Source organism: Embiotoca jacksoni, unplaced genomic scaffold (genome assembly GCF_022577435.1).
Source record: "Embiotoca jacksoni isolate LCO1_2020_lvr unplaced genomic scaffold, fEmbJac1.0.p SCAF_52, whole genome shotgun sequence".
NCBI lineage: Eukaryota > Metazoa > Chordata > Actinopteri > Embiotocidae > Embiotoca > Embiotoca jacksoni.
The window spans coordinates 624,272-639,373 of NW_027185406.1; the positions used below are offsets into that span (position 1 = coordinate 624,272).

Consider the following 15,102-nt stretch of genomic DNA (forward strand, 5'->3'; position numbering starts at 1 on the left):
AAAAAGTAATACTATAGCATGTCGTCCAAAATATGATAAAAAAAAGTCATACTATAGCACGTCGTCTAAAATATGATTTAAAAAAAAGTCATACTATAGCATGTCGTCTGAAATATGATTAAAAAAAAGTCACTATAGTATGTCGTCTAAAATATGATTTAAAAAAAAGTCATACTATAGCACGTCGTCTAAAATATGATCAAAAAAAGTAATACTATAGCATGTCGTCCAAAATATGATAAAAAAAGTCATACTATAGCACGTCGTCTAAAATATGATAAAAAAATTCATACTATAGCATGTCGTTTAAAATATGACAAAAAAGTCATGCTATAGTATGTCGTGTGAAATATGATAAAAAAAGTCATACTATAGCACGTCGTCTAAAATATGATAAAAAAATTCATACTATAGCATGTCGTCTGAAATATGATTTAAAAAAAAGTCATACTATAGCACGTCGTCTAAAATATGATTTAAAAAAAAGTCATACTATAGCATGTCGTCTGAAATATGATTAAAAAAAAGTCACTATAGTATGTCGTCTAAAATATGATTTAAAAAAAAGTCATACTATAGCACGTCGTCTAAAATATGATCAAAAAAAGTAATACTATAGCATGTCGTCCAAAATATGATAAAAAAATGTCATACTATAGCACGTCGTCTAAAATATGATAAAAAAAAGTCATACTATAGTATGTCGTTTAAAATATGACAAAAAAGTCATACTATAGCATGTCGTTTAAAATATGACAAAAAAGTCATACTATAGTATGTCGTGTGAAATATGATAAAAAAGTCATACTATAGTATGTCGTTTAAAATATGATAAAAAAAAGTCATACTATAGTATGTCGTCTAAAATATGATAACAAAAAGTCATACTATAGCATGTCGTTTAAAATATGACAAAAAAGTCATGCTATAGTATGTCGTGTGAAATATGATAAAAAAGTCATACTATAGTATGTCGTTTAAAATATGACAAAAAAGTCATACTATAGCATGTCGTCTAAAATATGAAAAAAAATCATACTATAGCATGTCGTCTAAAATATGATAAAAAAAAAAAAAACATACTATGGCATGTCGTCTAAAATATGATAAAAAAAAAAAAACATACTATAGCATGTCGTCTAAAATATGATAAAAAAAAAGTCATACTATAGCATTTCGTCCAAAATATTATTAAAAAAAAGTCATACTATAGCATGTCATCTAAAATATGATTAAAAAAATGTCATACTATAGCATTTCGTCCAAAATATCATTAAAAAAAAAGTCATACTATAGCATGTCGTGTGAAATATGATAAAAAAAAGTCATACTATAGTATGTCGTCTAAAATATGATAAAAAAGTCATACTATAGCATGTCGTGTGAAATATGATAAAAAAGTCATACTATAGTATGTCGTCTAAAATATGATAAAAAAAAGTCAAACTATAGCATGTCGTCTAAAATATGATAAAAAAAAAGTCATACTATAGCATGTCGAGTGAAATATGATAAAAAAGTCATACTATAGCATGTCGTCTAAAATATGATTAAAAAAAAGTCATACTATAGCATGTCGTCTGAAACATGATTAAAAAAAAGTCACTATAGCATGTCGTCGAAAAAATTATAAAAAAAAAAAGTCATACTATAGCACGTCGTCTAAAATATGATCTAAAAAAGTAATACTATAGCATGTCGTCCAAAATATGATAAAAAAAAAGTCATACTATAGCACGTCGTCTAAAATATGATTTAAAAAAAAGTCATACTATAGCACGTCGTCTAAAATATGATCAAAAAAAGTAATACTATAGCATGTCGTCCAAAATATGATAAAAAAAGTCATACTATAGCACGTCGTCTAAAATATGATAAAAAAATTCATACTATAGCATGTCGTCTGAAATATGATAAAAAAAGTCATACTATAGTATGTCGTCTGAAATATGATTTAAAAAAAAGTCATACTATAGCACGTCGTCTAAAATATGATTTAAAAAAAAGTCATACTATAGAATGTCGTCTGAAATATGATTAAAAAAAAGTCACTATAGTATGTCGTCTAAAATATGATTTAAAAAAAAGTCATACTATAGCACGTCGTCTAAAATATGATCAAAAAAAGTAATACTATAGCATGTCGTCCAAAATATGATAAAAAAAGTCATACTATAGCACGTCGTCTAAAATATGATAAAAAAAGTCATACTATAGCATGTCGTTTAAAATATGACAAAAAAGTCATACTATAGCATGTCGTTTAAAATATGACAAAAAAGTCATACTATAGTATGTCGTTTAAAATATGATAAAAAAGTCATACTATAGTATGTCGTTTAAAATATGACAAAAAAGTCATACTATAGTATGTCGTCTAAAATATGATAAAAAAGTCATACTATAGCATGTCGTTTAAAATATGACAAAAAAGTCATACTATAGTATGTCGTGTGAAATATGATAAAAAAGTCATACTATAGTATGTCGTTTAAAATATGATAAAAAAGTCATGCTATAGTATGTCGTGTGAAATATGATAAAAAAGTCATACTATAGCATGTCGTCTAAAATATGATAAAAAAAAAAAACATACTATAGCATGTCGTCTAAAATATGATAAAAAAAAAAGTCATACTATAGCATTTCGTCCAAAATATTATTAAAAAAAAGTCATACTATAGCATGTCATCTAAAATATGATTAAAAAAAAGTCATACTATAGCATTTCGTCCAAAATATCATTAAAAAAAAAGTCATACTATAGCATGTCGTGTGAAATATGATAAAAAAAAGTCATACTATAGTATGTCGTCTAAAATATGATAAAAAAGTCATACTATAGCACGTCGTCTAAAATATGATTTAAAAAAAAGTCATACTATAGCATGTCGTCTGAAATATGATTAAAAAAAAGTCACTATAGTATGTCGTCTAAAATATGATTTAAAAAAAAGTCATACTACAGCACGTCGTCTAAAATATGATCAAAAAAAGTAATACTATAGCATGTCGTCCAAAATATGATAAAAAAAAGTCATACTATAGCACGTCGTCTAAAATATGATAAAAAAATTCATACTATAGCATGTCGTCTGAAATATGATAAAAAAAAGTCATACTATAGTATGTCGTCTGAAATATGATTTAAAAAAAAGTCATACTATAGCACGTCGTCTAAAATATGATTTAAAAAAAGTCATACTATAGCATGTCGTCTGAAATATGATTAAAAAAAAGTCACTATAGTATGTCGTCTAAAATATGATTTAAAAAAAAGTCATACTATAGCACGTCGTCTAAAATATGATCAAAAAAAGTAATACTATAGCATGTCGTCCAAAATATGATAAAAAAAGTCATACTATAGCACGTCGTCTAAAATATGATAAAAAAAGTCATACTATAGTATGTCGTTTAAAATATGACAAAAAAGTCATACTATAGTATGTCGTCTAAAATATGATAAAAAAGTCATACTATAGTATGTCGTCTAAAATATGACAAAAAAGTCATACTATAGTATGTCGTCTAAAATATGATAAAAAAAGTCATACTATAGCACGTCGTCTAAAATATGATAAAAAAAAGTCATACTATAGCACGTCGTCTAAAATATGATAAAAAAAGTCATACTATAGCATGTCGTTTAAAATATGACAAAAAAGTCATACTATAGTATGTCGTGTGAAATATGATAAAAAAGTCATACTATAGTATGTCGTTTAAAATATGATAAAAAAGTCATACTATAGTATGTCGTTTAAAATATGACAAAAAAGTCATACTATAGTATGTCGTCTAAAATATGATAAAAAAGTCATACTATAGCATGTCGTTTAAAATATGACAAAAAAGTCATACTATAGCATGTCGTGTGAAATATGATAAAAAAGTCATACTATAGTATGTCGTTTAAAATATGATAAAAAAAAGTCATACTATAGTATGTCGTCTAAAATATGATAACAAAAAGTCATACTATAGCATGTCGTTTAAAATATGACAAAAAAGTCATGCTATAGTATGTCGTGTGAAATATGATAAAAAAGTCATACTATAGTATGTCGTTTAAAATATGACAAAAAAGTCATACTATAGCATGTCGTCTAAAATATGATAAAAAAAAACAAACATACTATGGCATGTCGTCTAAAATATGATAAAAAAAAAAACATACTATAGCATGTCGTCTAAAATATGATAAAAAAAAAGTCATACTATAGCATTTCGTCCAAAATATTATTAAAAAAAAGTCATACTATAGCATGTCATCTAAAATATGATTAAAAAAAAGTCATACTATAGCATTTCGTCCAAAATATCATTAAAAAAAAAGTCATACTATAGCATGTCGTGTGAAATATGATAAAAAAAAGTCATACTATAGTATGTCGTCTAAAATATGATAAAAAAGTCATACTATAGCATGTCGTGTGAAATATGATAAAAAAAGTCATACTATAGCATGTCGTCTAAAATATGATTAAAAAAAAGTCATACTATAGCATGTCGTCTGAAACATGATTAAAAAAAAGTCACTATAGCATGTCGTTGAAAAAATGATAAAAAAAAAAAGTCATACTATAGCACGTCGTCTAAAATATGATCAAAAAAAGTAATACTATAGCATGTCGTCCAAAATATGATAAAAAAAAGTCATACTATAGCACGTCGTCTAAAATATGATTTAAAAAAAAGTCATACTATAGCATGTCGTCTGAAATATGATTAAAAAAAAGTCACTATAGTATGTCGTCTAAAATATGATTTAAAAAAAAGTCATACTATAGCACGTCGTCTAAAATATGATCAAAAAAAGTAATACTATAGCATGTCGTCCAAAATATGATAAAAAAAAGTCATACTATAGCACGTCGTCTAAAATATGATAAAAAAATTCATACTATAGCATGTCGTCTGAAATATGATTAAAAAAAAGTCATACTATAGTATGTCGTCTGAAATATGATTTAAAAAAAAGTCATACTATAGCACGTCGTCTAAAATATGATTTAAAAAAAAGTCATACTATAGCATGTCGTCTGAAATATGATTAAAAAAAAGTCACTATAGTATGTCGTCTAAAATATGATTTAAAAAAAGTCATACTATAGCACGTCGTCTAAAATATGATCAAAAAAAGTAATACTATAGCATGTCGTCCAAAATATGATAAAAAAAGTCATACTATAGCACGTCGTCTAAAATATGATAAAAAAATTCATACTATAGCATGTCGTCTGAAATATGATAAAAAAAGTCATACTATAGTATGTCGTTTAAAATATGATAAAAAAGTCATACTATAGCATGTCGTCTAAAATATGATAAAAAAAGTCATACTATAGCACGTCGTCTAAAATATGATAAAAAAATTCATACTATAGCATGTCGTCTGAAATATGATAAAAAATTCATACTATAGTATGTCGTTTAAAATATGATAAAAAAGTCATACTATAGTATGTCGTTTAAAATATGATAAAAAAGTCATACTATAGCACGTCGTCTAAAATATGATCAAAAAAAGTAATACTATAGCATGTCGTCCAAAATATGATAAAAAAAGTCATACTATAGCACGTCGTCTAAAATATGATAAAAAAATTCATACTATAGCATGTCGTCTGAAATATGATAAAAAAGTCATACTATAGCATGTCGTCTAAAATATGATAAAAAAAAAAAAAAGTCATAAAAGTCCAAATGTCCAACAAAATGCCCTCGTTTGTAATATATCTGTGTACATTCCCATGTGAAACCCCTGGAACTACATGTATAGCCCTTTGCATTCCACGTAAATAGTTCTGTATTCCTGCATTTTAAACTTTAACACAACCTACCTGCTGCCATTCAACCGTACGCACGTGGAGTTTGTCGGAGGGCATCTTGACCTTGAAATGCAGATGTTGATCAGCTGTCTGTCTGTCTTTGTTCTGGCGACCTGAAAGAGAGCAAAGAAGAAGAGAACGCACACCTTTATTAATGAAAACAAAATGAAGATGATAAACGTCAGAATCGCCGTGCTTTAGCTCTTCCTCAGATTCTTTTATAAAAAAAAAAAAAAAGTCGTGACTCACTTTGCCGACTGAGCGAAACCCTGACAAGAGTTCGGAAAAGTCGTGAGCGGCCGGTCGGACGGTCCGACCTCCGTCGTTACTAAATTCAGCAGCTTTACTGCTGATGCAACACGTCTGCGTCACTCCGCCGAGGAAACAGTGGAGAGAGAGAGAGAGAGAGAGAGCGAGCCTCAGGTGTCGCTGTTTTAATGTTCATCCACGTCGGCTGCCAACACAGGTGTTAAAGCAGATAGAGTGAGTGGAAGCAGGTAGTAAACACCACCAGGCCATTCTGGCAGCGGTTCCTCAAAACCCATTATGTTGTTTTCCACGGTGTCTTTTCTGATAAATCCCTCCGACGGATGTCGTTGGCTCACGTGACCGACGCACAAAGTGATCACGTTTTTTTTGTTGTTTTTTTTTTCCTGTCTCGCAGAGCGCCCAAGTCCTCCTGGAGAAGTAAGTGTTCGTGGTGAAGCTCTGATTCTGAGTTACTTTAACAAACAGTTGCTTTTTCTGCTTCTTAATACTTTCAAACATTTCTGGGGGGAAAATGTGACTTTTTACTGAACTGTGTTTATTTAACAGCAATACTTATAAACTTCTTTTCAGAAAAAGTAAACATGGTGAATACAATAAATTGAATTACCTAAGAGTGTCTATAACAGTATTTCCCCCCCCCCACACCCACACCCACCTTCCCCTCCTATTTTTTTCATCTGAACTCATTAAGTACACTTGAGCAGTGTTTGAAATCTGAAAATATTTGTCTCGGTATCAGCGAGTACTCCTCAATAATGTATTATTTATAATTAATCTATTTTAACTTCCAAAAGAAAAACTTTTTTTTTTTTAATTTTTTTTTTTTTTATCGGGTATATTCAAAATTTACACGTTGCAAAATGACATTTCACTCATCTTTAAACCACAGCATGAATGTGACTGAATTTCTTTTTTTAACTTGTATTAGAGCTATCTTGTTTAAAAACCTTGTACAAGTTGTACATTAATCTGTCATAATTCAGAAAACCCGTCCTTAACTGGTCGTTGAATCCGGACTCTGATAAACTGTTCTTTACTGCTGTCAAATACATTCCACAAAATAAAAGCATGCAAACCTTTGCAGCTCAAACGCCGGACTCTTATTTTGAAATCTGCGCGTTTATCGACAGAATGGCCGCCATGGCGAAGGCCTCTGACACGGAGCGTCTGGAGCTCGGTTACGAAAGTTTGAGCCACTTGGTCATCGATACCGACGAGCTCGCTGATCTGCTGAGGAACATCGACTTCTGCTCCGGTGGGAACGACGCGAACGTGAAGTTCGAACACGTTCTGTTTCAGGACATCTTCCTGTGAAAGAACACAAGATTTTAAGATCTTTTTTTTTTTTTTTTAAATATTGAAAAATTCTTCTGCCAAATGAGGCTTGAGTCTTCGTGTCCTCGTTTGTGTGTTCGTGTTTTCCAGGTGTCGGGGACGACGAAGAGGATCTCGAGGAAGAGTCCGAATATGACTTTGGATCCAGATATTGAGTCCGAGAGACACGAGGTGTTGGTCGCTGAAGACTCCGGATGTCGACCCGTAGTGACGAATCGGCTTTGCGATGTGTTTGATTTTGCTTTTCCAACGCGCCAACGAAACTGGACTCACATCGGACGACGGAAGCTACTTTATGACGTTGACGCTGCAGGGACCAATCCGGGAAGATTTTTCTTTTCATTTTCAGTTCAGTCCTGAATCCCGGTATTCTTACAATTAGATTACTTTATAAACGTCCATTGTTTTATCTGCCTCACCTGTTGCTCCCCTGTAAACCTCGGTACTTGCTCAGGTCATTGGACCAGCAGCTTTCAGCGGTCCGTATAAATCCAGACCGACTCTGAGGGCCGACTGAGCAGCGCCGAAACTTTGGAAACGGCCTCGTCCTTCAGATGAAGTCGTCAAGTGTTCAAATAACAACTGAAAACCTTTATTTTTACCGGTATTTCCAGATTAGGCTCAATTTCTATTTAAATTTTCACTGTCTATCTGATGTGTTTTCATTCTGTTTGTTGTGCAGTCGTCTCATGCTGTGAATAAATATGGTATATAAATAAAACTTCCCTTGAATTATAGAACTGTCTTTACATTTTGGTAGGACTGGGTGACATCATATTAAATTAAGATTTACTTTTGAATACTTTGCATAAACTCAAGATATAACTTTTTTTTTTTTTTTTTAACTCAAAATCACTATTATCCATTTACATATTGTGAAAATTGTAAAAGAAAAAGTACCAGTGTCGGCAAAAAACATTGGCGATTAATTAAATTAATTAAATAAAATTTTACAAGTTTAAAGTAAAATAATATGACGACATTTCTTTCGTTGTCAGCGAGTGTGTTTGACTCACACATGCTGGAAATGCCGACAGCTTCCGTCACTATCTAATCGAATCGCACATTTTTCCACACTGTGCCAAAACTAAAAAAAAATCAATTAATTGGAATAAAAATGTAAACTTTGTTTTTTTTGCTCAGACGTGGTGAGAATCAAATCTACAAATCTGGCGAAAAGAATCTTGAAATCTGAACGTCCGCTTACTTTTTCTGAAGAATTTGGAGTCCGTCTCGTGGTCTTCATCGGCGATCGGAGTTTTCCTCAGTTGCCATGGAGATCGTTCACATCGGACACCGAACACCATCTTAAAAACAGAAACGGCGGTTACAGCAAATACAAAAATCAGACTTTTATTCATAAACTTCTTTCAAGAAAACCTGCAGTTAAATTCTAGTTTCTAAATAAAAAAAGCCAAATGACATTTTCTAATAATTTCTTAACTTGTATGGTTGGTAATTTTTTACGTCTTTGTATCAACGTCTTTGAGTATCACCTAAAGTTAGAACTAATATAATCTTTAAAACTCACTTTATCACTTACTTTATATATTGTGGGGTGCATGAAGCCGACTAGCAGCAAATGAAAATAACTTTATTAATTTAACAAAGTCAGAATAGTGAAATAAATCTGTCTTTGTGTTGGTTTGAATCTGCTGCTGTTCAGTTTGTGCGTTGGAAAAAGCTTCTGGTCCCCTGAACTGAGCATCTCTGAATCTCTGAGGTTCTTCAACTTAAAGTGATCTGGAAGGGAAAAAAAAAAAAGGTGATAAATCAAGAACAGAAAGACTTTGAGCTGAATGTTTAAACGCTTGTACGCTGTGATTTCTCGTGACTTTTGTTTGCGGTTCGATTCCTTTTAAATTTTTACTTTCTAAGCTCGTGACATTAATATTTGAAGAAAGATTTGTTTCTCTTCTGTCCAATAAAGGAGGCCTCTGCTCAAAACCATAAAGTCGTTTCATTGTTTTATATATCTATCTATATATAGATAGATATATATATGTTTTTGATCAGGATAGACAGGAAGTGAAGTTCATGTACATATCTTAAAAGCATGCACTTCATACTGTATATCTAAAGTACAGACACACTGGGAGTTTCTAAACATGCAAAAAAAAAAAAGAAGAAGAAGCAGTGAAAGTGTGTCAGAGCTTGTTCGTGGATGTTCTTGTTGCTCTGCTGATGAATTGCAGTGATGGTATGTGTGAAATCATCTCTAACAAGACCACTTACATAAAAACAAAAAACAACAACCAGGCGAGCTGCAGTGTGGAGAACCCCCCCCCCCCCCCACCACCACCTCTCTTATCCAACTTAGGAAGCATCACCGTGTTGTTGTTTTTTTTTAATGCTGATTCAGTTATTAAAAAAAACAAAAAAAAACAACGGGCATCCTCCTCCCTGCCGGAGCGCAGGGACACCGAGCAACGTTCGGAGAGTCACCGCCGCTGATTGTTCGGACGTGTGGGCTGATGGCGAAGACACGGATCTCACGATATTCATCTTCTTTTCTTTTTTTTTTGTTTGCTTGTTTGCTGCTGTTGTTCCGTACTCGAGGTCCCTGCACGGGACACAAATAGATGTTTACCATAATCCTCAGAGGACAAAAGACGACATGAAATCATCATCATTTAATGTAACGCTTTCCCATCTGTTGGTTCCAGATGATGCAGGATTGACTTGGCCACTTTTTTCTTTTCTTGCCTCCCACATTGTTGCCTTTTGTTCAGTAGGGAAAAAAAAAATCACAAAAAAGAACAGTGCATTGTGTGTAAATATATCTGTCCGTGTATAACTCACAGGAAACGTATGCAGTGGATTTAGAACTGCGTTCTGTGTTGTGGGAGGTGGAAGTAAAAAGATTCCCTTCATCGGTGTCTTCCTTCGGGATTAAAGCTCTCAGAGGAGTTTTGACCGTTTGGTAACTCATTTAAATTGTTACGTAGATTAAAGTCGACGAGACAGATATTGTTGTTTAAACTCTTGACACGGAGAGTTAGCGTGTTGGTTTTTCAAACCCTTAAACCCGCACACGGAAACAATCTGCTCATTGTTTGTGTTTTGTGTTGAAAATAGAGAATTGCAGGAGAAAGACAATCGCAGCGAGCAGGATGTAGAAATGGAAGAGTGGGCAGATAAGCGTTTTAGTGACGGTTGTTTGGCAAATGATTTGCTTCTCGGTGTTTTGTTTTTTTGTTTTTTTTTCTGGACAAATGTGAGCTGGATTTGAAGCTGTTGTGTACGTATACGTGTGACCGCGATGGTGCGAAAGATGTTACGATTCTTTACTTGGGTAAAAGTACCAAAATACAGCAGTAAAAACGTTGCCATTATATGTAGAAATCCTGCTTAGGTAAAAGTACATAAGTATTTGAAGAATTGAATTGAAGTATTAAAGGAGGTGGCAACAATTCTGTCGTGGAAATCACCGCACGGGCTCAGGAACACTTGAGAAAAACCGTCGTCTGATTACGCAGCTCGTCGCCGCGTCAACGAAGAAACTGTAAATAAACACGATCCAGAAACGCGGCCGCCTTCTCTCGACCCCGAGCTCATTTAAGATGGAAAACTGTCCCGTGGTCTGACGACTCAAAAGTTGAGATTCCTTTGCTGAAAATCGTGGACGCCGGGTCCTCCGGGCTAAAGGGGAGAGGGACCACCCAGCGTGGAATCGGCGCACAGTTCAAAATCCGGCATCCGTGACGGTATGAGGATGCGTTAGTCCGCACGTGTAGCTCGCACGTCCGGGAGCAAAACCATTAACGCCCTACGATATATATACCAGTTTACGAGCAACACGTGCTGCCAATCCGGTAACACACTACTGATAATTTGCGATAAATTGTACTTTTTCACGCGACAGGAGTAAAATAGAAATCTCTGCCACGAGCTGTCACACGGTTTTGCGTCACCTCGCGTTTGTGGCTGAAACACTCGTCTTCTGACGTCCGCTGATTAATGGAATTTAAAGGACGACGACCGCTCTGATCTACACGAAGATGTGTGATGGCGTTTGTTTAGCACAACGAGGGAGCTGAAACACACACACACACACACACACACACACACACACACACACACACACACACACACACACACACACACAGGCAGAAGAGTCACCAACACACCCACAGTTTGGACTGACTCATAGAAACAAAGGATCCGGAGGACGTTTTGACTTCTGTTTGTTTCTATTCTCTCTCTTTTTTTTTTTTATCCCGTTCAACAGCTCGGACACCATCAACTGTCACTTCCGTCAAATTTATGAGCACATTTATTAATGTCCTCCAGCTCAACAACGGATCGACAGTCATGTCATCTCATTTATTTTCTAAACACGTGGATTAAAGATTTAGTTTTCGAGGGCCGAAAACAGAACTCCCCAAAACGCTGCTTTCTTTGTTTTGGTCTGAAGTCGCAGCTGAATGTAAAAAGCTGAACGTAAATGTAAAAGCTTGTTGCGGCGGGCGTCGTTAGGGGAAACTTCACGGAGGTCATTGAGATCGATAAGGGCCTGATTGTTGAGGAGTTTGAAGGTCGGTCTTTAAAAATGTTCCAGAAAGAGAAACAGAACGACCACGAGGGACACAGGACCAAAACAAAAGAAGCAAAACGGCCAAAAACTGAAACAAGTTGAGCTAAAAAAAAAAAATGCAAGTCGACCTAAATAGTGGCGCTAGGTGAAAGGTCGCAGGGTTCACCACAGTCAGAAGGGATCATCCTCTGAGGAACATGAATTTCTGAATTACTTTCGTTCGAAGCTTTGAGGTTTTTTGTTTTTTTTTCATTTTCGGTCTCGATCAGCTGTTAAAACACTCGACGACACTTCAAAACCACGAAGACCGTCACAAACATCTGTATTTTATAATCCATCAACACATTCATCATCGGTACAATAACAGAATCAAAAACAATGTTGTTGTTTTTTGTGTTGTTTTTTTTACTTTAAACTTTTTTATTACAAAATATAAACGGCAAAAAGCTTTTTGTTCTTTCTTCTGCTAAAACAAAGACAGATGTGATCAGACATGAATGTTTACAGTCAAATAAAGCTCTTTTTTTTTTTTTCCTATTTTTTGTTGTTGTTGTTTTTTGTAGGTTAGCATGCTACAGTCGATACAGTCGATACCGTACGGTGACGGTGAAAGACGACGCGGCCGTCCGTCGAGTTCGACCGGGAGGTGCGGCGACGGAGAGGCGGCCATCTTGATTCTTTAACAAAAGCGGTTCATTCACCGGAAACTGAACTGCAGGCTTCAAAACACATAAAGAAACCCAAAGAAACGGCGTCAGATCTTGTTTTCTGCAGCTTCTGCGCCGCGTCCAAATTTATTGTTTGCCTCAAATAAATCAGAGATAATCCAACTTTAAGTATAATAATATTTATTTGTATTGATTTATACAATTCCTCTAATATAAGTTAATTCAAGACGGGAGATTCTGTGTTGAATTAATTTTGCACATTCATGACATGGAAGGGAAACGTTTGTCTTCACTGATGGAAGTTTTTCTGCAGCCAAAGATCCTGTCAATACTCAGTATTATTTGTTTGCGGCCACTAAAAAGGAGTAAATATGAATCTGCCACATCATCAACTTTCAGTTCGTCCGGTGTGCTGAGAGGAAACAGGTTCTGCTCGGGAATCAAAGTCAAACTGAAAACCAAATGACTTCTCAGTGGGGTCGATAAACACTGAAGTCATTCCTCTACTTATCGGAACATTTACAACACATTCACATAAACCAGGAAAGCAACTTCACAAATGATAAAGAACTACTGAGTCAAACTGCGTCCGATACTTCAGCCAGTCATGATGATGTCGGACAGTTTTCCCTTTTTTTTTTTTTTTTTTTTGACACCAGTCCAGAAAAAAAAAGTCCACTTTTCGGAGGTTGTGTGTTTGTGGGTGAGATGGTTCTGAGAAGCCCCCCCCCCCCTTCTCCCCCTCCCTCCCCCTCCCCCCCAAAGTCTTTAAATAACACAAACATTTACATATTTACTGGCGGTTGCTTCGATGCGTAAAATTGGCACCAATCCGTGCGTAAAATGGTTTGGAGAGGGCGGCATGGCGCACGAACAGAAACTAAATTGTCAGAGGTCTAGATGCTGAAACAGCGTCCTGGCTGTTTTTTTTTTGTTGTTTTTTTTTCTGTTTTTTTACCTCCCCACTTCGTCGAGCACTTTGCGGTTGAACTGCGCCTGCTGCCTCTGGCTCTCCATCTTGGCCATTTGGATCATATTCCTCAGCAGGTGGAAGGTCAGGTCGATGGACAGCGGCGGATCTTCGCTGCGCTTCAGCAGCTGCACCGCGGTCCTCACCTGCTCCTCCTCCTCGTCGTCGTCGCCTTCCTCGGGCGGGAGCGGGCGGAGGCGGTCCGGGTCCCTCCGCTGGAGGAACCTCAGGATGTTGTCGCCCAGGAGGTCCGAGGCGGCGGCGGCGTCCCCGGCGGCGGCAGCCGCTTTGAGGAGCACCTCGTCCAGTTGCTGCGTCTGGAGGCGGCCGCTGCTGCCATCCAGCCAGCCGGGGAACATGCGCGGTCTGCCGGCGGCGGGGCGGAGGTGCGCTGAGAGGAGGACCGAGGAGAGGAGCAGGAGCAGGGGGGCTGGCTTCATGTCCTGCAAGCAGAGGAGTCCGTTAAGAAGACAATCAGACGGTTCATCACGGGAAAAAAAAATCAAGAAGATCAAACGCAGGTTTTGCAACTTTTTTTGTTGCGCAAAACTTTTATCTGCACTTTCAGACTTTATGCATCTAAAACTTCATCATTCTATAAACTTAATTTTAGTCCGCGAATCTTAAGATAAAAGAAAGTGAGTTATATAATCACCTCGAAAGCCACAGAATTGTGATATTTCAATCTAGCACGATAAAAAAAAGACAAAAAAATTAACTTTAAAGACAAAAAATATATAAAAATGATAAAACATAATTAGAATTAGCTGGGTTTTTTTTAAATTGGATATACAAGACGATCTCCAATCAGGATGATGACCGTGCTGTTATTTTCCATCCTCCCGAGATTTCTCTTGACCACTTCAAGCAGAACTTCACCCTGATTAATAATACAAAAATAATAATAAAAAAAAGCTTCAAGTACTCACGTTCTTCTCTCCAGATGCTGCAGCTTGAACTTCGTGTGGGTCCGCTGAGACGTCGGGTTGGGTTGAGACAGGGAGGTCCGCTGGTTTTATACCTCCAGCCTGCCGCTTTGACGTCAATGCGGGAACAGACAGGTTTGGAACGTGGACAAATTATGGAGACGGGACGCGGCGCGCGGTCCTGAGGGACAGCTGGGACGGACGGGGAGCAGAAGAGGGCTGTTTTTATTTGATTTATTATTTTAACAGGTTTTCATTCTTTTCCAAAGTGGGGTCATGTCATGAAGGTACAGGGGGGGAGGGGGAGGGGGGTGCAGGAGGAGGGTAGAGGGGCGTCACTGTGTGTGTGTGGGGGGGGGGGGGGGAGGGGGAGAGTTTCCGGTGGGAGTAAAGTTGATTAGACTTCAGGTTGGCCAACTTTTCTTCTTCCATTTAAAAAATCATAGTCTTGGATTATTTCTGCCTGATTATTTTATTCGTGTGGATTTCTGACAACAACAAAAAAAAAGAAATCTGTTAAAATCCTCCTTTAAAAAAAAATATATATATATATTTATGTATT

General features: G+C 35.7%; 2 protein-coding genes across 2 annotated transcripts in view; one reads left to right on the forward strand and one right to left on the reverse strand.

Moving 5' to 3' along the window:
* Positions 1-9,387, forward strand: part of trim54 (tripartite motif containing 54) — a 64,000-nt gene extending 54,613 nt beyond the window's left edge. Inside the window, exons 6-8 of the mRNA XM_069172380.1 lie at positions 6,499-6,521; positions 7,235-7,359; positions 7,530-9,387. Of these exons, the coding sequence (XP_069028481.1) occupies positions 6,499-6,521; positions 7,235-7,359; positions 7,530-7,594 (213 nt within the window). The 3' untranslated portion in view covers positions 7,595-9,387. The remainder of the gene's footprint in view (positions 1-6,498; positions 6,522-7,234; positions 7,360-7,529) is intronic.
* A 4,015-nt stretch (positions 9,388-13,402) lies between these two features.
* On the reverse strand, positions 13,403-14,649 carry uts1 (urotensin 1). The gene is made up of 2 exons (XM_069172323.1): positions 14,544-14,649; positions 13,403-14,057 (listed from the first exon to the last, which is right to left on the reverse strand). Exon 2 carries the CDS (start codon positions 14,052-14,054, stop codon positions 13,599-13,601), a length of 456 nt encoding a protein of 151 aa, XP_069028424.1. The 5' UTR covers positions 14,055-14,057; positions 14,544-14,649; the 3' UTR covers positions 13,403-13,598.
* Between the last annotated feature and the right edge of the window lie 453 nt (positions 14,650-15,102).